The 25,369-nt window shown below is 35.3% G+C and overlaps 2 protein-coding genes across 11 annotated transcripts in view; one reads left to right on the top strand and one right to left on the bottom strand.

Annotated features, from left to right (window-relative positions):
* The first annotated feature begins 1,220 nt into the window (after window positions 1-1,220).
* LOC121369485 (sarcospan-like) lies at window positions 1,221-17,885 on the top strand. Its single transcript, XM_041494592.1, has 3 exons — window positions 1,221-1,946; window positions 15,711-15,797; window positions 16,703-17,885. The coding sequence occupies exons 1-3, from the start codon at window positions 1,575-1,577 to the stop codon at window positions 17,063-17,065; spliced, it is 822 nt and encodes a 273-aa protein (XP_041350526.1). The 5' UTR covers window positions 1,221-1,574; the 3' UTR covers window positions 17,066-17,885.
* A 3,025-nt stretch (window positions 17,886-20,910) lies between these two features.
* Window positions 20,911-25,369, bottom strand: part of LOC121367544 (inositol 1,4,5-trisphosphate receptor type 1-like) — a 150,958-nt gene continuing 146,499 nt past the window's right edge. For all 10 annotated transcript variants that reach the window (XM_041491792.1, XM_041491794.1, XM_041491793.1 and 7 more), the window contains one exon: window positions 20,911-25,163. In XM_041491792.1, the coding sequence (XP_041347726.1) occupies window positions 25,071-25,163 (93 nt within the window). In that variant the 3' untranslated portion in view covers window positions 20,911-25,070. The remainder of the gene's footprint in view (window positions 25,164-25,369) is intronic.

Raw genomic sequence — 25,369 nt, forward strand, 5'->3', positions numbered from 1 at the left:
ACCGGATCTCTTTGATATCACACCTCCATGCTGTATGTCTCAGAGCAAGTGATAATCAGTGCCACAAGTTCAGGAGACACATAAAACACAGATTCCAGTTAAACTTGTGTTGAGGCTGGTAGGTACTGGGTTCGCAGCCTGGTACAGGCTCCCACCCAGAATGAGTTTAACGACTCGGTGGGTAGGTGTAGGGACACTACACTGACGTCATTTCCAAGAATGTCTAAATATTATAAAAAAGACAAATAGCACTGGCAATAAAATGGGAACATATCAAATTCTCAAACAGGAAATATACTTAGAACCATATCTAATTGACTGCTTAAATCCAGATCATAGAAAACATTTCTCTAAACTCCGTCTAAGTGACCATAACTTGAAAATTGAAACTGTCAGGCATACAAAACCATATACTCCTCTTGACCAGCGTCTCTGTGATGTCAATGCCATTGAAGATGAATTTCACAAACATTGTACAATGTAAGAAATATAAGTATCAACAGTCAAAGTTATTTTATTTTATCTCCAACTATATACAACCCTTCATTTTTAAATATGACACCCAAAGACCAGTTTATTTTTATTATGAAAAATCAGGACCCAGCCAGCATAGGTGTTATTTGCAAGTTGGTTTTCCAATATAATGACTAGATTGTAGTAGTGACATACATGTATATTAATGTAAAAATATAGTCATTAATTGTTTGTTGATATCGCAACTTTGATGTCACTTTGTGCACTCTGTTCCCATGTGGAATGTTTAAATGCAATAAATTTTATCTTATCTCTCTCACTAACCACTAACAACTAACCACTAGGCTAGTCAGACCTGGGTTCAAATCCCAGTACTGGCTCTTAGTAGTCTTACCCTGAGACAGTTTTAATGATGCAATGACCTTACAAAAACACACACCAATACATAAAAACAAACAAAACAAACTAAAACTAAACAAACTAAAACAAAACAAACAAAACCAAATCAAACATCAACAATTGAGAACAGCAGTTGACAACAGCCCCCCCCCCCCCCCCACACACACACCTTTAAAAACAAATCCCCAGTAAACTCATATACCCAAGCAGGGCCTCATTAAGTGGCTATTTGTGGTGCGAGAAGAACCAGTGGTTGGGTCCTGCTGCTGGTGAACACAAACACCGACAGATCGAGCTTTATGATATTACAGTTATTGGTATGTTTGTACACCGCCTCCCCTCAGCGTGAGATTCCAAACCTCACAACTCCTGACATTTACAGAGATGGGGGAAGCAAGCTGGAAGACGTTTTCTCTCAACTTGGCTACAGACACCATCATCATCATCGGGATCGCAGGGTTGTTGAAGTAATAGGAATAATAACAGTGAGAAAAGGTGACCACAGAAGTCCGATACCGCATGTATGTGTGATTCTGAACCACATAACTCCTGACATTTACCGCAATGGGCAGAGCAAGCTGGAAGACATTTTCCTATGACTTGACTGCATACTTCATGATGAGGATCTCGTGGTAATAGCAGTAGAATAACACTGAGGAAAAGGTGACCATCAACAACACACTGGTACTGTATGTGCGATCATGGTTATTTCTGGCAGGCCGCGGGCCCACTCGGCATCTTCCATAAAGTTCACCTCAGTCTTGCAACCATCCCATCTGAAGAAGGGAGCATCATCGTACAGCAGTCCCGAACTGCGGTCCATGCTGGTGGAGCTGGAGACGACCGTTCCACTCAGTATAATTCCGTCACATCTGGGGTCGAGTCACGGGTTCAAGCACGGGCGGCGAACAATGGGTGGAGGGTGCTGTGACTGTCGATGCTGCAGGATACACATTCTGTTGGTGACGCTGCAGGTTTTGCTGGGGGTGGCCATCACGGCGATGTCGCTGTACCTCCAGCTGTACATCCCGGTAGCCCGGGTCAGAGACACACCCTACTGGGCAGGCATTCCAGTAAGTAGCACATCTTCCTCAATAGGAGTTAAAAAACAATATTGTTGTGTCAAGCTGGGGTGAGGTATTTTTAAATACATGTATAATCAGGCTTATACTTTTGTACATTCTCCTTGTGAGTGTTTTGTACAATAAACTGAATTTACTGAACTATTATAATCTCAAGTGTCATACTTTGCTATTTGGAGATTCAAATTTAAGTGTCCAAGATAATATCTCTATATTTAAATCTGTTCAGAATTTTCTTATTAATAGTAAGTGTTTCGAGATCAGTTAACCATTTAACCATTCTAACTGTTTGCTATTTATTCTTTGTTTCTTCTACATACTCCTCTCTTCTATTCCCCCAACTATCTGTGTTATCTTTATTGTACTATTGTTCTAGCCATCTTGATGTATAACATGTATATTTGTTAAATGTAGGGAGAGACCTTAATATAGGCACTTGCCTGTTGGCCAATCCCAAATTTGATTTGCTAATAAATATTGTTTAAACCGAATTGCCTAGTGAGTGGGCAATGGGGCAAAATGTGCCATTTTATTTCAAACGTCCCTTTTTGTCATATCTTATATCACTGTGCACCGAGACCTTTTTTATGGCCCCCCTCCCCCCGATGAGTATGATATGATTGCAAACTTCACGAGATGAGATATAAATCATATTTGACAAAAAAACATGAAATTTTCTATTTATTATAGAACTTTTGGCAATTTACCTTTATTTTTAAAATGTCAGCAGTAAAATAATTCCGGCTTTCTTACAGTCAAGATAACACATTCTACAGTGACGATAACATATTTTAGAGTCTAATAGTGAAATTTTCAATATAAAATGTGTTATCATCACTGAGTGACTGATAACACTTTTATTTCACTGATATTTTAACATATTTCACTAAATGTTATATAATAAAATGTGTTTCTACTGGCAGTTGCCAATGGGAATTTCCCCATTAGTTCAGTTGATAGAAAATTTAAAGTTTGTTTTGTTTAACTACACCACTAGAGCACATTGATTTGTTAATCATCAGCTATTGGATGTCAAACATTTGTTAATTTTGACATATAGTCTTAGAGAGGAAGCCTGTTGCATTTTTCAATTAGTAGCAAGGGATCTTTTATGCAACATCCCACAGACAGGATAGCACATACCACAGCCTTTGATATACCAGCTGTGCACTTGATAGAGTACTGGACTGGAGCATTTTTTTAACACCAACTCTATACTAGGCCTATAGAAACTGGGGTAGGGAAGGGGTGCAGGACCCATACTAGACTATTATGTGTTTTTGGTTGGGTGTTTTCTACTATATAAATAAAGATAAAGAGTCTTGGCTGATGCCCCCAACCCCCAACCATCAGATATCATTCCTATAGGCCTGCACTATTTCAAAAAGAATCTTTTTTTATTATTAATATCCTGACTAAATGTGACAACATTAGACTTAGTCTTTTAGGTATATTTGTCTAGATATAACACATACGTTTATTATCAAAGATACTAACATAAGTATGGAACATATGAAGAGTTCAGGTGCAAAATGCGATATATCCATTTGTTTTTTTAATTGCCGTATATCACGTTTTGATAAACAAAAACGGGATTTACCCAATACAATTTCATAAGGATCAATCACGTTATGCAGCAAATCAGCGGGCCTACGATTAGCCCTTACTGACAAACAATAATGGCTTTAACTAAAAACTAGATAGAAAATGGTTTATATCGCGTTTTGCGCCTGAACTCTTCATATATAATAGATCTGTAATATTAAACTGTCTGAATGAATCATCTACTCTTGTTTTGTATCATTTCCTCTCATTCAGCCCAACTGTAATACATAGAGGATATTTTCATGTTTTTTGTCAAATATGATTTATATCTCATCTCATGAAATTTGCAATCATATCTCATGAGTCGCACATGCGTGACAAGTATGATATGATTGCAAACTTCACGAGATGAGATATAAATCATATTTGACAAAAAACATGAAATTTTCTATTTATTATAGAACTTTTGGCCAATTTACATTTATTTTTAAAATGCCAGCAGTAAAATAGTTCCGGCTTTCTTACAGTGAAGATAACACTTTCTACAGTGACCATAACGCATTTTAGAGTGAAATAGTGAAATTTTCAATATAAAATGTGTTATCGTCACTGAGTGACTGATAACACTTTTATTTCACTGATATTTTAAGATATTTCACTAAATGTTATATAATAAATTTGTATTACTAACAGAAAGGGAGAAAGTTAAAAGTTAAAATTCAAGATGGAAATTCTTCAAAAGAATATTACACTCACACAGCAGTGATATGTAATTTACCAATTTCATTCTTGGATAATTCTTAGTCATTCTTTCATAAAGGTTTCTTTTCAATATGATTTTATATATTGAAAAAAAGCCCTGATAGAAACAACAAAAACTGCCATTATATTTAGACATGTATATATACAGATACCATAATCTGTTAATTAAATTATTATATACTCATGTCGTTAACTTTGATAAAACTGTTTGTGGTTCTGCCTGAAGTAATGTCTGATACAGAGCATGTACCTAAGGTAATGGTCTGTTACTGTTTGCTGATAGAACAACTCATTTGTGATATCAGTATTTCATATTCAACATTTTCTGACTTGGTAAACCGAAGTGAAGAACCACAAATTCCCTAACCATTCTCTGTGTGATTGGTTCAAGGTGTCTGCATGTTCTTGTTTAGTACTGGGGCACGATGTAGCTCAGTTGGTAGAGCACTTGCCTGGGGTGCTTTTGTCAGAGGATTGCAGGATCTAACCTCCTCAGTGGACCCATTCTCAGAATGGTTCCCCCCTCCATCCCAACCAGTACCCCCACAGCTGGTATATCAAAGATCATGGTATGTACTGTCCTGTTTGTTCGGAAAGTGCATATAAAAGATCCCTTGCTGCTTATGGAAAAATGTAGCAACTTTTCTCCAAGTCAAAATTATAAAATGTTTGACATCCAATATTTGATGATTAAGTAAGCAGTGTGCTCTAATGGTGTTGTTAAACAAAACAAACTTTAACTTTTTACTTTTTAGTGAACACTTGTATCAGCCACATATTAAGGTGTATTCAGAAGGAAATGTTTTATTTAACGATGCACTCAACACATTTTATTTATGGTTATATGGCATCAGACATATGGTTAAGAACCACACAGATATTGTCCCATAGACAGGGTAGTACATACCACAGCCTTTTATATACCAGTCGTGGTGCACTGGCTGGAATGAGAAATAGTCCAATGGGCTCACCGACAGGGATCGATCCTAGACCGACTACATATCGAGCGGGTGCTTTACCACTGGGCTATGTCCCGCCCCAAGGTATATTCACACAGTTTCACTTTTAGCAATGATCTCTATGGTCTGTCACTAGAGTTTACCCTAGAAATGTGGTTAGGCATGGTAGACTTTAGGGGCATTTTCACCATTTTCAGGGCACTTTTTGTTTTCATTAAAGATAAGACACCATATAACCGTAAATAAAAAATGTGTTGAGTGCATCGTTAAATAAAACATTTCCTTTTCTTTCCTCATTAAAGATAAATAATTAATTGAAATAAAAAAAAAAGTAATTAATTTGCTTGCTTTAATAAATGAATGGCAAAATATATAACAGGGATATTTTATTAATTAATAATACATTTTCTGAGTGTTTTATAAAGGCAATTTTAGAATTAATTAGTGAAAAAGGCTTGTTTACTCTCAGGACAGCATGGTGCTGATTAAAGCAAGATGGCACTGAACTATTGAAGCATGGTGCCACAGTGTGCTAAAACAAGCTAAGGAAAACACTAGTCACATATGACATGCTTGATGACTTTTTATGATCACAATTAAAAGTATACAATTAAAATTGTTCTTAGAAGACCAGTCTTAAATGTTTTTGGTATAAGAAAACAATTCTTAAACATTTTTAGTAGGCCAGTCATATTATTTTTTGTTATATAAGAAAACTACATGTAACCTTAAAAATGGTTATTAGATCAATCTCTGTAACTGTTATAACAAGACCAATCTTAGGCATTTGAAAACAATACATCTACAATACTACTGCCCTGACCCATGTTCCTGTTATCTTCCACTGCCTGTTTGTAGAAGACCAATCTTAGGCATCTGAAAACAAAACATCTACAATACTACTGCCCTGACCCATGTTCCTGTTATCTTCCACTGCCTGTTTGTAGAAGACCAATCTTAGGCATCTGAAAACAAAACATCTACAATACTACTGCCCTGACCCATGTTCCTGTTATCTTCCACTGCCTGTTTGTAGAAGACCAATCTTAGGCATCTGAAAACAAAACATCTACAATACTACTGCCCTGACCCATGTTCCTGTTATCTTCCACTGCCTGTTTGTAGAAGACCAATCTTAAAGACTTTTCTATAAGACCAGTTTTAATTATTTTAATAAAAAATACCCATGCAATTTTAATAGCTGTTGTTTAAAAAAAAAAAATCTTAAAAAACCCATTAAAAAATTCACCATGCGTCTTAATAGCTGTTATTAGAAAACTATTCTTAAAAAAAACCCATTAAAAAGCATGCAGTTATTAGAAAACTATTCTTAAAAAACCCTATTAAAAAGCATGCAGTCTTAATAGCTGTTATTAGAAAAACAAATGCAAGTTTCTTTTCTGTCACAATTACCACCTGTTTTGATTTTGATACCTAATATTTTAATCCTTTCATAGATAATCCCATCCGTTCTTAAACCCAGCATTTGGAATTTACAATTATCGGCATTATTTGTTACAGTCTAATCACGGACACGGTTTATAAACTACAATGGCTATGTGCTGCAGCAGGTGTGTATGCAGGGGTGGGGCTTGGGGATTGAACCCCCCTGCTCCAAGATTTTTTTTCAATATATTTTCATGAGCTGAGGTAGGTGGGTGGGGGTATCTCCAAACCACCCTAAAAACTTTGCACAACACAGTCTAGATACACCTAAACAATTTCGTCCACCTAAACAATTTCATGCCTGTGCATTTGTTACAGTACTAGGATCAGAGATACCAGTTTGTAGAACATGTGTGATAAGAAGAGCAACAAGTCTGGGTGTTGTTGCTAGCCTGTTGCTACTTGAGTGGAACTGCAGTATAAATAAACACAGACTACCAGCTGTCTTCACATATATTTATACATAGACTCTGTGCATACCACTCTGAGAGAACACACCAGTCACCTGTCTGACCACTGGGATAGTTTTCTTGGTGCAGAGGTTTAGGTATGCAGATGAATTTATTTTCAAATACCTGTATGTCTTCACACAGATAAAATTTCAAAGGTAAATAAACAAAAATAATTCCAGAAAAAAGGAATTTGCAGGTAGTTTCTAATCAAAATGAAAAACCATAATTCGTTAAAATATGTAATTATGGTTGGTTTTGTTTAATGGCACCACACGAGTACATTGATTAATTAATCATCGGCTATTGGATGTCAAACATTTGGTACTTCTGACATATTGTCTGAGAAACCCACTACATTTTTCCATAAGTTGCAAGGGATCTCTTATGTGTATATCCTACAGACAGGACAGAACATACCATGGCATTTGATACACCAGTCGTGGGGCACTGGTTGGGATGAGGTAAAAAACCAGTCAGAGAATGGGTCTATCGAGATAGTTCGATTGTATGACCCAAGCACCTGAGGTGAGCACTTTACTGACTAAGCTAGATCCCGCCCCAAGTTTGTATCCCTGCAGAAGGCAAAGTCCAAAGGATATATTAACAAAGTCTCATGCTTCATGAATCACCAGCAGGTGCTTAGTTTTGTTTAATGATAGCACTCGAGAACATTGATTTATTAATCATCTGTTGTTGGATGTCAAACATTTGGTAATTTTTTACTTATTGTCTTAGAGAGAAAACCTGCTATATTTTTCCATTAGTAGCAAGGGATGTTTTATAAGCACCATCCCAGACAGGATAGCACATACCATAGCCTTTAATATAGTAGCTGTCTACAGCTTTTGTCCACACTTGTAGGTAAATGTGTATCTTAATATCTTAAGGCCATAATAAAATATATCTAATTTAAAAAAAAAAATTTTTAGGACATTGAAAATACCACATATCAAAGCAACTTGTTTTCTCAATAAAAACCCCAAACAAAATGTGGGCAGGTTATATTCCTCTAGGCAGATGGGGACAGAAATCTAGAATTAATTTTATTACAGCCTAACTTATCTGAACAACACATTGTTAAGTATGGTAATCATCTGAGAAATAAAACTCATCATACATGTGAAACAGAAAACTTAGTATAACATGTAGATAAGGACAACTTAGTATAACATGTAGATAAGGACAACTTAGTATAACATGTAGATAAGGACAACTTAGTATAACATGTAGATAAGGACAACTTAGTATAACATGTAGATAAGGACAACTTAGTATAACATGTAGATAAGAACAACTTAGTATAACATGTAGATAAGGACAACTTAGTATAACATGTAGATAAGGACAACTTAGTATAACATGTAGATAAGGACAACTTAGTATAACTAGATAAGGACAACTTAGTATAACATGTAGATAAGAACAACTTAGTATAACATGTAGATAAGGACAACTTAGTATAACATGTAGATAAAGACAACTTAGTATAACATGTAGATAAGGACAACTTAGTATAACTAGATAAGGACAACTTAGTATAACATGTAGATAAGAACAACTTAGTATAACATGTAGATAAGGACAACTTAGTATAACATGTAGATAAGGACAACTTAGTATAACATGTAGATAAGGACAACTTAGTATAACATGTAGATAAGGACAACTATAGAAGGAAAAGGAAAGTTGGATTATGACCACCACACACACACACCCCCCCCTGATTATTGTTTAACCAACAGCTGTAAAGTATATTAACATGCAGCAGTTATTACAAAAACAACCCAAACATCATTGCAGGATTTTATCTGTTGATGGTGCAATAAATTCCTTAGATAAGGATTTCCCCAGCCCAGAACACCCACCGACTTGAAACCACATGCACATAATGTATCTTCAAGCTGGAATCACTCCTCAGCATTTATTAACATTAATGCAAAATACAACTACAACTACAATTTTAATAAATCAAAGTTAACCGTCTTGACATATGACCAAGATACCTGATGCAGGGCAGGTTGATAGGATCGATCCCTGTTGGTGGATCCGTTGGGCTATTTGTTGTTCCAGCCAATGCTCCACAACTGGGGTAACAAAGGCTGCAGTATGTACTACCCTGTCTGTGGGATGCTGCAAATAAAAGAAGGAAGGAAGGAAATGTTTTATGTAACAATGCACTCAACACATTTTATTTACAGTTATGTGGTGTCAGGCATATGGTTAAGAACCATACAGATATTGAGAGAGGAAACCCGCTGTCGTCACTTCATGGGCTACGCTTTTCGATTAGCAGCAAGGGATCTTTTATATGCATCATCCCAAAGATAGGATAGTACATACCACAATCTTTGTTACCCCAGTTGTTGAGCACTGGCTAGAATGAGAAATAACCCAATAGGTACACCAGTGGGGATCGATCCTAGACTGACTGTGCATCAAGAAAACGCTTTACCACTGGGCTACGTCCTGCCCCACATTCCCAGTCTGGAGCACGACGCGGTAGGACGTGTTTGTTTCGCGTGTACACACTGCACGTGCTTTCGTGTGCTCCACTTGGGGGTCCTTCATTTCATTGTTTTTGTCAGCGAAATGAAGTTTTTTACTGAGATGTATGCGGCCATTGGAACTGATTGAACGCTGGAACGCTTCTCGTTTCGACAGCCTGCACCACCAGGTTGGATTCTTTTTTAGCGAGATTCCTTGCCTCCACGTCATTTCTCCGTCTAACTGTCGACTTGGGGTTTTTTTCGTGACTCGTATGACGGCCATTCTGCAGAACGCCACGGTTGTTCGCGTTTAGTTTCTACATGTCCGAGCCTGTCCTAGCAGCACTGGAAGATTGACCGCCCCACTCTAAGAAGAAATAGGAAGCGGGGTCGGCCCCTACTACTCTTTTCTAGACTGTACCTTGTTTTATAGTGATACCATCTCGTATCCTCCGGAGTCGGGCCCGTCCGCACCACTATACCAACCCATGACGACTGGACTATACCCTAGTCTGATACTCTCTCTCTCGTTCGGACGGATCCGGCTTCTCAAGATCTGTATTTCAGCACAGCACTACACCTTCAACGTCTATCGACTGTCAATCTAGGGGTTTTCTTGATGGGATGCAACCCATCTCGTCCCTTTAAGCTGTGCACCCAAACAGCCTTAACGAGGCCACTCGCGTGGACATATCAATCGAACTTTAAACTTTTAGATCTGCGTTCAAAATTTTAAGTCGAAATTACTTCTTTTTAAAAAAATATTATTAAATAGTCCGATCCTCTCTTCTTTCTCTTATTTAATTTTGGACTGTCCTTCTAAAATGCTCCAAATTATATAAATATTTGGCCGAGCAATCAATTTTTTTTTTTTTTGGCTTGTAACCTTTTTATTTTTTTTATTTATTCTATTAACTTTTTTTACTAATTGCTATTTTCAAAATTCTGCCCATTTTCAAACACCCCCCCCCCACCCCCTCCATCCCGAGTCAGGCCACCGATCTTATCGGAGGTGAGACTCGGGATGGGCGTGTTCGAAACCCTAGTGGTATATGGGCACGTTAAACTAGTTATCATCATCATCACCACATATACAGATCTCTTGCTGCTAATCAGAAAAAGTAGCCTATTGGATGGTGGCAGAGGGTTTCCTCTCTCATTATCTGTGTGGTCAACCATATGTTCAAAGTCATATAACCATAATTAAAATGTGTTAAGTGCATCATTAAATAAAAAAAATGTCTTCCTTCTAGGGGACTGAACGTAGCCCAGTGGTAAAGAACACAGTCAAGGATTGATCCTAGTTGATATGCCCATTCGGCTATCTCTCTTTCCAGCCAGTGTAATGACTGATATATCAAAAGCCATGGTATATGCTATCCTGTCTGTAGGATGGTGAATATAAAAGATCCCTTGCTACTAATGGAAAAATGTAGCAGGTTTCTTCTCTAAGACTATATATGAAATTACCAAATGTTTGACATCCAATATCCAATGATTAATAATCAAGGTATTTTACTGGAGTCATTGAACAAATGACTTTTTTCTTCCTTCTGGAGGATATACAAATATGGCATGCCAAAGTCCTTGGAAAAAAAATAATGTGGATGATAATGTATTCAAAATAGTAAAACAAAACTATACTGGAGATTGATGTTTTAACTTTCCAGTACAAATATCTGGGTGGTCTGTTGAAGAGAGCTGTATTGTAAATGTTAACATACAGTGAATGTAGATAGGTACACACATGTAGGTACCAGTTGTGGAAACCAGCTGACTTAATGCCACCCAGCTGTTTATTTACCATGGCTGACCTTTCAGCTGGAGTTTTGTCCAGACAGAAAAACATCAGAAACCGATACTCGAAACCAATCCATTAGGCCAATAATAATGGTGTGTCATGTCTTTTTGTGCCTGTACAAGTCTATGTGTGTGTTTATCTTTATATGTATACTGTAAATCAGGAAATTTTAGTGAGCATAAAATGTTAGTGAATTTGGCAAGGTCGTACAAGACGCTACTATTTCAGGACACTAAATTTAAAGAGACTGTTCCAAAAAACGTTTGTGCAATTGTTTTGTCTGTGATTAACTGAAATCGCAACAATGGTTACATGATATTGATTAAACCAAAAGGATAGCAAACAACAATAGTTAGTTAACATGCACATTACTGTAATTTTCTATTAAATTTGAGATATCTGTAAGCTGCATACTGTCAAGATTCACCAAAAACATTTCAGCTGATCTTACAAATTAAGCTCATTTGTTTTTCCGTTTCTGATATGACGACATTGTTAAAGTTCTAAGTTGCTAATACATGTATGTCATTTATTTGGATTTCACTAAATTTTAAGATCGCCAACATTTTATGATTTACAGTATGCATGCATATTATTACATATGACGATGTCTGTGAATGTTTATAGATGTCTGTATGTGTGTGCTTGTCTTTGTGTGGGTGCAAGTGTGTGTTTGTGTGGGATTTCTGCTCAATATTAATTAGCATCAAATCATGTTTATTTCAGTTAAACAGAAGTATAATACAATGTAAAATGTTTTCCTAAAACATTAACATAAATAAGTCCAGCTAGTCTAGATCAGTTAAATAAAATAAGAACACTTGGGACATCCCTGCCCTCCAACCCTCCTCCCAATATACATTTGTAGGGTTGTTTTTTTCAAAACTGAATTACCGCACTATATGATATGGAACATTGTTTAAAATTTATGTGTGGTAAACTGAGACACAAATGTTTTCTTGAAGGTACATTATTATACTAAAACCATTTGAGAAATACATTAAACAATTATTTTCATTTCATCCATTGCCATAGTTCTGTAGTTTGGGTGGAACGTAGCCCAGTGGTAAAGCGTTCAGTGGACCCATTGGGCTATTTCTCATTCCAGCCAGTGCTCCACAACTGGTGTAACAAAATCCTATCTGTGGGATGGTGCATATAAAAGATCCCTTGCTACTAATAGAAAAAGAGTAGCCCATGAAGTGGTAACAGTGGGTTTCCTCTCTCAATATCTGTGTAGTCCTTAACCATATGTCTGACACCATATAACCGTAAATAAAATGCGTTGAGTGTGTTGTTAAATAAAACATTTCCTTCCTTCCTTAGTTCTGTAGTTCATAATCAATTAAAGATACACACTGTATTAAGTGTTTCACTAGCCCTAATTGTTAATTGCTACCCTTTATTTACTGGAACATGGGTCAATGAACTTTAGAAGGATATGAAATGCATGTATTCCTCAAATCTGAAAGCCTAATTGGACTTCACAGCAAATTATTTTCAGTACATTTCACGGAAAGCAGAATGGAATCAGAATGGAATCGACAAGTGTCTTTGATAAAAAAAAAAAAAGAGTACTGTTTGGAAAGTAGTTTCTCTAATACCACAGGTTTTGTCTAATCTAATAGCCAGGGTTCATAGAAAAGTTCAACAATGCCGAAGATTTCTTTTTTGTTTCCAACGCTTGTAGTGTAGCCTGTGATGTTGTAAATGAAACAAGATGAAGGAATGTACCTGTTTTTCATTTCCTTCAGGTGAGCCAGTGTACATGTAGTTCATCATCAATGCAGCCAGTGCACAGTTTTTTGCTTTATTTCTCAGTTTGACTCAAGGGTTTACTTTATGTACACTGGCACACAAGGTTTATCAGCACTTGGAAGGCGGCATCTTGTCTATGGAAATATCTCTTCATGTACATATCATATCAATCACTTAAACAGGGGTTATAGCTTAAAAAGAAGCAACATTATCAACTCAATTTATCTTACGAAAGTAATAACATATTTATGTTTAACAGACTTTATGAAAGTTAAGTTGTACCAAAAAAGAAAGGAAAAAACTAAAGAAAAGAAAACCAGATAAACAAACAGAAAATTCCCCAAAACCCAAAGCCAACAATCCTCCCCCAAAAAACCCTACCCAAACACCACCACAAAATGCCTTTGGAAATAAAATGTATCGAACAATAAAAATATACCAACCACATTATTTCAGTTTAAACTCCAATTACAAAAAGCATTTCTTTAAACTTTGTAGCAATCATTATTTCAAAATTTTAAAATATGCTGTGTGTGCTATCTCAAACACCTTTGCCTGGTCTTAAAATGTATAGGTTACTATGACACAGAAAATTGTGAGATACTGGTACAAATCCAGAATTTCAGAAAAATGTCCAATTAATAATTTCCAAAAAAATCTCTCATTACCTCTCCTTTTGAATGTATAGGTGATGAAAGTTAAAGTATGTTTTGTTTAACCATAGAAGCAGGCTGATTACTTAATCATCAGCTAGAGGATGTCAGACATTTGGTAATTCTGACACCGTCTTCTGAGGATACCTGCTACAGTTTCCTGTTAGCAATAAGGAATCATTTATATAGAGAATAACTAGTTAATGACGTCGGATATCTGCTTTATCCTGTGAAGGTAAGAATGGGAAATTCCGCGAGGCTCTGCCAAGTGGAATTTCTCATTTGGCCTGAACAGGATAAAGCAGATATCCAACATCATTAACTAGTTATTATTTTTATCCTGCAGACCATAAAAATTAAGGGAAAAAGCTATTATTTTTGTTATTTCTGCTAAATTGTACGATTACCTAGAGGTCAAATGAGCAATTGTGTAATGTAGCTATACATGTCACCTTATATGAGTGAGTGAGTCATAATCTGCTAGTATATGTTTATTACAGTAAAATCTCATTGGCTCGAACACTGTCGGTGCATCAAAGTCTGTTCGACCCATCGGGTAGTTCGAACCATGCATTCGGCCGTTGTCGGGTGCTTCTGTAACACAAAAACCAATCGGAAAACCTCGCATATTTCCATAAAACTGGCTTGGGCGAGATGGTCCGATTGACTCATGAGTAACGAAGTCGCCTTCAAATGTCGGATGAGATACATATTTGTAACTATTATTTATCACCGTTGAATAAACAAATAACAAACACACTGGTAGTCTGTATTTATAAATATTTATTAATTTAAAAAATCGTTCTTTATTATGCTGTTGTAGAATCTTTTGCGACATATTGACAATGTTGAGAAAAGAATGAAAGTGCATGAAGCACAGGCGGAGGCCCTTTACCTTTTATTGTTGTAATCACTACATTACATTGATCTCTCCTGTATTTCAAGTTAAAAACAAAATATGCCGACACTCATGCGTAGAGTAGCGATTAAAATGTTTAAAGTAAACCGGCAAGGCCGAACTAAGCTCACCAATTGATTGGTGTTTCATGCAAAGTTCATTCAGCTCACGATTATCGTAGTACTATTATCTGCACTAGAAAGATAATTACCGATAGGTGCTAAATAAACAACATGAGAAGCCGGCATATGATCTAGGATTAATTCGTCCACTTCCGAATTTATATTAACTTACTTTGTGACCGACGTGAAAGGGTCAATGAAAAATTCGTAAATAAATATAAATTATTTTTTGTATTTCTTCAGATAGACTTAGTCGTTCGAGCTATATATGTTTAATTTTACAGTTCGGACTAATAAACTGGTTCGAGAGAAACCTTCTGTTCGACCCTAGGGGTATTCGACCAATCAGCACCAAAATAAAAGGGTTTAATAGAGAAAAAAATCGGGGCATTGTTCTTGGTTCGAGAATACCAGTAGGTTCGACCGTTAGGCGTTCGAGCCAATGAGATTCTACTGTACTTTGCTTTAATCGGTCATGATAATCTGTCAATAGAAACAGTGGTTGCAAGATAAATATGCACTTTCCCATAGATAGGACAGCATATACCATGGCCTTTAATATACCAGTCATGTGGCACTGGTTAGGATGGGGGGAAAATATCCAATGTGAGAATGAGTCCACCGAGGGGTTTCGACCCTTCGATCCAAACACCTCAGGCAAGCACTCTACCAACTCGGCTAGATCCTGCCCCATATATGTGATCGACTATATAATTACATACCAAGTCTATTTTATTTTGTTTCCTAGCAAAATTGGTCATTTGTACCCATTTGATTTTAACTGTCTACACATGCAAACACATGCTATCTGCATATCCAAAAAGAAAAAGGCTATTGAAGGCATGTTATAAAATATTTCTCTTTATTTTTCAGCTGTGTTTAGCCGGTGTTGCCGGAATCTATTACTGTGCCACTGACTTCAGATCATACACATCTACATCAAAGGCTTTTGCAATTAAGGTATTATACCTAGTACCTACTGTTTGCAGGAAAATGTAACCCCTAATCCCTATTAAAATGATAGTAAAAGGTCAAGGAATACACCTAATTAAAAATAAAATAAAATGTCACTGGAACATGTCTCTGAATCTACAAAAGTACATAGGCTTACAGTCATCTACCGGCCTTGGTGGCGTCGTGGCAGGCCATCGGTCTACAGGCTGGTAGGTACTGGGTTCGGATCCCAGTCGAGGCATGGGATTTTTAATCGAGATACCGACTCCAAACCCTGAGTGAGTGCTCCGCAAGGCTCAATGGGTAGGTGTAAACCACTTGCACCGACCAGTGATCCATAACTGGTTCAACAAAGGCCATGGTTTGTGCTATCCTGCCTGTGGGAAGCGCAAATAAAAGATCCCTTGCTGCCTGTCGTAAAAAGAGTAGCCTATGTGGCGACAGCGGGTTTCCTCTAAAAACAGTGTCAGAATGACCATATGTTTGACGTCCAATAGCCGATGATAAGATAAAAAATCAATGTGCTCTAGCGGCGTCGTTAAATAAAACAAACTTTAACTTTTTTTTACAGTCATCTATTGTAACTGTCAATGATTAGATCATGCCCTTCAAATTGATCTCATTGCAGCCTTTTATGTCAAATTCTTATTACATGCATATTCAATCCTCCATTACATTTTTGTATTATATATACAGACATTACAAAATTACCAAATGTTGATATCCAATAATCAATGTGGTGTCATTAAAACAAAACAAACTTTTATATGTAAACATTACTAGTACATACTACACCAGTAGGGATTTAAATCTACAATACAAAATGATCCCTTATTTATTTCTCTCAGTATATTAAATCTATAAATATATTATTTTTAAAACCAGTTGAAAATTAACGTTTTATTTTCCAGGCTACATGTTTCATACTGTCGTTCATCGCTATCTTTCTGATGATCATCGCGACCACATTTCCAGCCATTCATTTGGGCCGTATCTTCACCTTCCAAACCTGCACTGAATCAGCCAATCACTGCATATGTTACATGTCCCAGGACCAAACATCTAGAGCATTCACGTACTTTGACACAAAATACTGCCGGCTGATTCTAGAGGAGCTAAAACTCTATTTGATCATCATTGGTTCGATGTGTTTTCTCAGCAGTCTAGCCTCCATCTGGCTTGTTGTGTTGCTATGGCAATCACGATATGGACAAGTTTACTCAGGATCAAAAAGACAGTTTTCATTACGAGCTTACCCAGAAAATAGAATCTGACAGAAAATAATTTAGTGTTGAATAAAAGTGTTCATTTACAAATGAAGTCGGACATCATAGTGGTATTGTTTTGGATAAATTAATTACCACTTAAACTAAAAAGCTGCAATAGAACAGAACTGAGAATAGACATGATCAAACATATTTTGGAGAACATATCATAAGATATTTGTAGAGAGACACATAATCTGTTTTTTGGTAATACTAGTTATTCATAAACTGTTGTGATAAAATCAATGAACATGAAAGATTACATACCTTTAAAAAAAACCCCAAACCCCCAAAACAAAAAACAAACAACTAAATTATTTGTTAACTTGTGCATCATCATTAGAAACTGTTATCAGGAGTGTTAATTTCATTGAAAGGTGTTGTGATCACTGTGAAACAGCCAATCATGATGTCATTAAAATGATCTCCAACATCATATAGTCAGCATATATTCTTATGCAGTAAAATCAGTGGATTTCTGAAAACTTTACAATGGCCAACAGAACAAACTGTACATATGTAATATACTGTATGAAAATATCCTCAATAGATGTGTGTAAACAAACTAACCAATCATGTTAGATATAAAATGACCAATTACAATAATGAAATTACCATTTCCTGTAATATGGGCCAATAAGCAGTTAACTTATATACTGAGTAGATCTATAATGAATTAACCAATTGTATACCACATAGCTAATCACCTAACCAATCGTATACTAATTAACACCTACTAAAAGCACCATTGTTACAAAGTTATTATTGTATATAGTTTTGTACAAATTGAACATGAACAATGAAATAAATACTTATTTTCTTCATGTCATCAATCTTTTTGTTTGTTTTGTAATTGACATTTTTTAACCTATTAAATTATTTTAATAATAATTAAACTACATGTACAATGTATGCTGGGTAACAAACATATTTATTACTGTAAACAAAAATATAAAGTACTTTTGCTTAGCTTTTGTTCAACATCGCTAGAACTTTGGTAATCAGTCTATTTATATAAATTGCAAATACATTTGGCATCATTATAGGAGTATGAAATTAGGAACACTTTTTAAGAATTTGAAATGAACAGTCAATGGGAGCTTAGCTAGTTATCAGTGTACATTAAAAACTGAGCCAGTTTCCAGTTTAAGAACTGTGCCCATTACCATTAAACAATAACCATGCCATGTTTCAGTGAACAATGAAAATTGAGCCAGTTTCCATTGAACAATGAGAATTGAGCCAGTTACCAATGAACAATGAGAACTGAGACAATTTCCAGTGAACAATGAAATGTCAGCCAGTTTCCAGTGAACAATGAGAACTGACCCAGTTTCCAGTGAACAATGAGATTTCAGCCAGTTGCCAGTGAACCATGAGAACCGAGTCAGTTATCAGTGAACACTGAGAATTGAGCCAGTTGCCAGTGAAGAATGATAACTGAACCAGTTACCAGTGAACAATAACTGAGCCAGTTGCCAGTGAACAACAGAGGCAGTTGCCAGTGAAGAATGATAACTGAACCAGTTACCAGTGAACAATAACTGAGCCAGTTACCAGTGAACAATAACTGAGCCAGTTGCCAATGAACAATAACTGAGCCAGTTGCCAGTGAAGAATGATAACTGAGCCAGTTGCCAGTGAAGAATGATAACTGAACCAGTTACCAGTGAACAATAACTGAGCCAGTTGCCAATGAACAATAACAGAGGCAGTTACCAGTGAACAAAGAGAACAGAACCAGTTACAAGTGAACAATGAAAATTGAGCCAGTTACCTGTGAACAAAGAGAACATAGCCAGTTACCAGTGAACAAGGAGAACAGAGCCAGTTACAAGTGAACAATGAGAATTGAGCCAGTTACCAGTGAACACGTTAACTCAATTACCAGTGAACAAACAATGAGGACTGAATCAGATACCTACACATGTATACACAATGAGAATTTAACCAGGTACCAGTGTAAAATGAAAAACTGTTACCCAGAGTACAAACAATAAAATTTACTAACTTCATTGACAGGATTAAGAAATAAATAAATATTTCCAGTACTCACTTGTCAAATGGCCCGTCATCGAGTGATTTAATTATTGTTCCTGATCTGAGATAATATTTTCGAAGCTATCTTAGCAGTATATTATCGTATCATAAAACCATTGTAGGCTATGACATGCATCGTAATTACATCATAGCTTATGGCTGTTTTACAATATCGTAGAACTAAGATACATGTAGCTTTAAAAAGTTGTAGCCTGGTTATCTGTGATGGGCAAATCATCCTCACTCCTAACCCACACACCAAAAACACCACACAAAAAAACAAAACAACCCAAAATACCCCACACAAAAAACACAAAAAAACCCAAAATACCCCACAACAAAAAACACAAAACAACCCAAAATACCCCACAACAAAAAACACAAAACAACCCAAAATACCCCACAACAAAAAACAAACACAAAAAACCCTACCAAAAAACCCCTCACAAAAAAAACCCCAACAAAAAAACCCCCAACAAAAAACCCCACAAATCTACCAAGCATTCCACCCCCCACCCCCCACACCACTATGCCTGGCTGGCTGAACTCGGCCCTGAATGGTCAGTATGGTGTTTTCAAATTCAACAAAGTAAACAACAACAATGGTGATTGTAAAAGTAGATTTATTCCAGGTACAGATATCCTAGGTTGTTTGCATAGTGCACCAAACAGTACTGACTAAATATCATATATCATACAAATATCAGGGTTCTTACAAAATACTACATTATTCAGTTTTAAACATCAATTTTAGAAAGTTTATGGAAATTTAGCTGTCAAAAAATAGACTAAATAATGGTAAGAGAAAGGATGGATATAGTTAGTATGATGGTTAAATGCAATCATGTCTAGGTTTTCCTTTCATCATGTATACTATGCAAGCAGACAGATGCAAACAAGCAGAATGTTTACAATCATGACTCATGATAAACGGTCACATTATTTCATATTGTTATGGTAAATGACATCAAATAATATTCCAGTTTTGGTTATCTCATTTTGCTTTGGAGGTTTTCATGATGATACAATAATTACATTATTAATGTTTTTCAATTTCATCAGCTCATTCATACTGCACACAGTAATGTGCAAAAAAAAAAAATCTGCTAAATTTGTTTTTAAAAATTGATACAAATATTTACCACTGTCACAATACTGTTAACAACAAATAATGGTGGCACAGACCAATATTGTAAATTGAATGCACCAGCTGTGTAACAATTAAAGAAGAAACCTATGTAAAAAGAAATTCACAAAAAGCTGAAACATTACAACAAATTTAATTTAAAAATAAAGACTTAATTACCATACAGTTTATATGGTTGCCACATTGTGGTACATAGAGGTTATTACCCTCGTGTATTTCGTTATCGTCAATATCATATATTAGGAATAAAAATTGTATTATGCTATCCTCTGGCGAGCATAATACATTATTTTTATTCCTAATATATGATATTGAAGATACCATAATACACAAGGGTAATAATCTCTTTATCATATAAGCTCAAGCTTAATACAACATGTTTTTGTAAACTGTACACAGAACTTTAATTCCAGTCTGCCATTACTAGATATTCAAATGACGTAAGAATATGTGGTGCGGTGTATTTTTGAATGGAAATGACGTCAAACTCAAATGACGTCATTTTGGATGTCCTTACATCAAAATAAAGTTATGCCTAACATTTTTTGTTTTCTGAACGCTGGACAGCTTTCAGTGTCAAATTACCATTGAAATGTTTTTATTTGATGACTATGAATGCATACGTCAATCATGGAGTGTCACCCAAATACGTTTGCTTAAATGTCAATAAACCTAGTGCCGAGACCTCGACTAATTAACATCTAATTTGCAAAGTTATCAAATTCTTAAAGTATGTGATCTGAAAAATACCACATACTTTGATTACACTGAAAATGTAAGATATTATATGATACATTATTTTACCTCCTCCTATACTACAGGCATCTATATATCTACATATAAATATAGCTTAATATCTGAATATACAACATATTACAATGTATATAAATATGAAATCCTTCAACTTGTATAATAACTGGCTACAGGTATTTTGTATCCAGGGTGAGCCCTGGTATATGGTTATTTACATTGATATGTGACAGAACAGGACAACATTACATGTGCTGGGCAGGAAAGGTGGAATGTGGGAAAGAAGTAAAAGAAAGCCAAACCAAAAAAAAGAGACACGAAAATAATAATAATAAAAAATCCACCCTATAAAACCCCAGAATATTAAATAACATACAAGTCAAAACAGAGTATGTACACACCAAAAATAAAAATAAACGTATTGGGGTAAAAAATAATACAACTCATTTTAGAAACTGATTTGAGTAACTCAACATTTATGAAACAAGGGAGTATTGGAAATTATAATAAATTCAATCGTGAAAAAGTGAAGAAATGTATACACAATGAACTATATTTCATGTGTGTAACACAACATGAGGTTGGCAAAAAACCCCACCCAAATTTACAATCACCATAATCACAGGCATATGGGCTCCCATTTTTGTAGGCGGGCAGGCTGATTTTCGCCCAAATTAAACAAAAGTGACTGAATCTAGATTACAACGTTTGCATTACTGCCAAACAGCTATATAAAGGATAGGGTTGCAAACGAATCACTGTGCATTTTTACATGGATTACAACCCACAATGCGTAGAATAATGAAAATATATGGTGAAAAGTATTAAAGCTAGCTCATTTTACCCAAATTTATCTATTGTTTTTGCCAAAATTTTAGGATTTTCTCCAGGATTTGGGTGGTGGGGTGGGGGAGGGACAGAAAGAGTTGCCTGTCTCATAGGCTTATGAACATAATTATTTACATTAAGACAAGTTTCTAAAAGCTCTTAAAAATACTGATTAACATAATTTAAATGACCATTCCAGTTTCCAATACTTAGTCCCAGCCAGATTCCAGCCACTGGCGATGTTAGATGTTGCACCCAGGACACATGTGTCTTAACATTAATTTGATATCGGCACATATATCAAGTAATTATGATTATAGTTTCCTATAATCCATTGTTAAGTCAATTAAAAAAAGAAAAATGCCAATGCTTAAAAATATCTGAAAATAGATGAAGCTAAGTAACGATCATATTACGTGTGTGTTGAGTTGTGAATGTGACATTTATCATCCACGCTTTTTGACATGAGTTCCACACGTTCAACTAAAACAAGCTTCCTGTCACATCCATGCATATCACACATGATAATGTAATAACAATTCTTATGTTATAGCGGGTAACATATTCATTATCTGAAAGCACACTGTAAACAATTTTGAATAACATGAACATCTTTAGACACCACTAATATGCTACGGTTATCAATTGCACCAAACTGTAAGAAGATTCTATGAAAGCATATCGCAGTATAGTATGTGAAAAACATTTACAGCACCATTCATAATGAACCATATGAATAATAATTTATGATATCATACATGTATTATCAATATTGTAGATAAATGGTGTATTTCTTAATTAATAAAAATATTAAGTTCTGTAAAGGTGCTATAACCGACTTAAACTGTTCAATGAAATTAGTAATTAGTAAAGAAAGTGCTATTAAACTGTAGTTTTGGCTAAACTGATGATGAAGTATATGGTCACACTAGAAGTAAAACTGAAAAGTCATGACAAATTTAAAAACAGAAAGGGAAAATGTGAATTTAAAAGAAGACAACAAATAAACTATTGTTGGTGAAAGCATAGTTAGTAGTCAACACAGACAACAACTATCCATTTTCATGTAGGGATAAACAGTTACACAAACATACACATGATAAGAGACTGTTTGTTGTGCAATATCACAATTTATCACACAGGGTTATATAACAAAGTGGGACACATTTCTTACCCAGAATTTTTATTTGAGACTCGACAATAACAATAAACTTCATTTAAACTCTTGTACAAAAAAAAGGCAAATTCTTATTTACCAAGACGTTAGAAACAAAGGAACATGTATTTAGAAAAAAACTCTGCAATAATTCTACTATAATATTTAATATAACGTCATTCACCACACTTCATCATGTTATGTTTAAAAATGCAGAAATGTACAAGCATAGCTTTTCTATTCAAAGCATTTATTCAGTAGAATACCAAATTAACAAAATAACATTTGAAAAAATTGTGTACGATGGTTGTGGCGCAAAATAATGTAGCATAAATCTAGTTACAAATTATGCACAAGGTACATGTATATACAATGTATATTGTTTATTATTTAAAACAATTATTATTAGTAATCATACAACCTGGAAATTCTAATAATCTTACAAGAATATATATATAGGTTTGAGATCAGGTAATATATAATTATGTCTTTGTAATATGCAACTTAATTTGTACTGAACATCTATAAATGTTTATACAAGGAAATTCGCTATTGTAATGAGATGCCATTTTAAAAACAGGACCTACTCCACCATGTTATGCAGTCCTCTTTGCTGAAACTGACAGAACTACCTGGAATGACAATTATGTTGGCACTATACAAATGCTGCTGGTTAGAATGGCTAGCTCAAATATAGCCAACTTGGAAGTGCTAAAAATACAAATGCATGATCAAACCTGTAGCCACCTATATAATTAAGGTCAAATGTCTCAGGTGGCCAACTTATATTGTCCATATTATTCAATACACACTGGTATCTACATGTGTATTTAGCCATTAACCATTCAATATTGGTTTAGCTAACCCCTTTACTCAGGTTGATTATTGAATATTTAATGCATAAAACAGACCTGTGAATGATAGTTTTCTTTGTATGTCGCTCACACAAGTGTAGTTTATCGTAACCTTTTTTTTTTGAGGTGCATTAACAAAATTAGTTACCTGAATGTTGTTTTTGTATATCCTATAAATGGTTTATGCCAGTTTTCAATTCTTAAAAGCCTGTGAAAATATTTCCTTATCAAATACACATAGCATAATACACTGTATGTCTATTCTGTTAAATATAGATTACAAAGGAAGAAATCTTCAGAACACAGTTTAAAATTTACGACTGAAGTGTCCTTTATACATGTGGTTGTTTATTCGAAGTGCCATTAATACAACTAACATACCAAAATGGAGACAAGCCAGTCAATCAACATAATTAAAATATTTGTGCCATATGTTTGTATACATCAGGGCCATATACAGTGTAGTTAAAATAACAATGCATCGGTAAACTGGAAACAATGCATTACCAAAATACAACACAAAAGAAATAGACAAATACGAGATATCTGAAAGCAAATAACTGAGAAAAGAGTTCATTGTAGTTAATTACAAACAGCTCCAGTAAATAACTTTGACTTTCAAAATCCAGCACTATCTTCAGTTACCTTTGTCAAGTTTATGATGAGAATTTTTAATATAAACATTAACTCATCAAGGTACTAGGATGAGTGCACAGCTCAGCATAGGTTAACAAAGCTCCAAAACTTGCACTAGTATTGTTTTAGTGTAGTTCTGGAAGCTGGCAAACAGCTAGAAAGCCTGCGTAAAAGATCATGGATGAAAATGCCAATGGACAACAGTTGAACAAATCTGGAAAACTTTAAAAGGTCTTCGAAAATTAGATGTTACAGTGAGCTCGACATCAATGAACAAGAAGAGAAACTGGTTTTAGGTAACACTTAAATCCATATTCCAGAAAAATAACAAGTATTTTCATCTCTGAAAGACAGGTATCTGTAATTAGTCCACCCTTTCTCTCCATAATGTACTGCATGCCGACCTACTTACAAACAGTCATGGCCAACTAGAATTCCCTGACTAGGCACTGAATACAAATGGTTGAAAAACACAAACTACACTACTAGCAGGTAAAGACTGGAATGAACATGTGTAGTGGTGGTAGTACGTGTGTTGAATAACGTTTGGAATTAAACACGGAAAGATACATGATATATGTCACAGTGGCTGTCTTCAAACTGTTAAGACGGCAATCCCTGGTTTAGTTGGTATGGCATGGCTGGTGTATGGTGGAGCAGACCAATCCGTTGTTTTAGTTTTCTCTGTTCTGTCATCTGTAAAACATTGAATCACATAACATCAGTTTCAAATGGGTCAAAAGAGACTCAAATCATAGAAGAAATTAGAAACACCTCCTATTCACATTAGGGAAATACTGTATATCAGTGTTATTACACACGTGTCATTTGAGATCAGACACCTATTAATATCAGTCTGTTTGTATTGTAAAACATAGAATATTGTTTTATTTTACACTTTG

The sequence above is a fragment of the Gigantopelta aegis genome, chromosome 3 (genome assembly GCF_016097555.1).
Source record: "Gigantopelta aegis isolate Gae_Host chromosome 3, Gae_host_genome, whole genome shotgun sequence".
Classification (NCBI taxonomy): Eukaryota; Metazoa; Mollusca; class Gastropoda; order Neomphalida; family Peltospiridae; genus Gigantopelta; species Gigantopelta aegis.

Coding starts and splice junctions, on each gene's coding strand:
- LOC121369485 (XM_041494592.1), top strand. CDS start 1,575: ATGGTTATTTCTGGCAGGCCGCGGGCCCACTCGGCATCTTCCATAAAG. Junction 1,947..15,710: donor CCTACTGGGCAGGCATTCCA/GTAAGTAGCACA, acceptor TTTATTTTTCAG/CTGTGTTTAGCCGGTGTTGC. Junction 15,798..16,702: donor CAAAGGCTTTTGCAATTAAG/GTATTATACCTA, acceptor TTTATTTTCCAG/GCTACATGTTTCATACTGTC.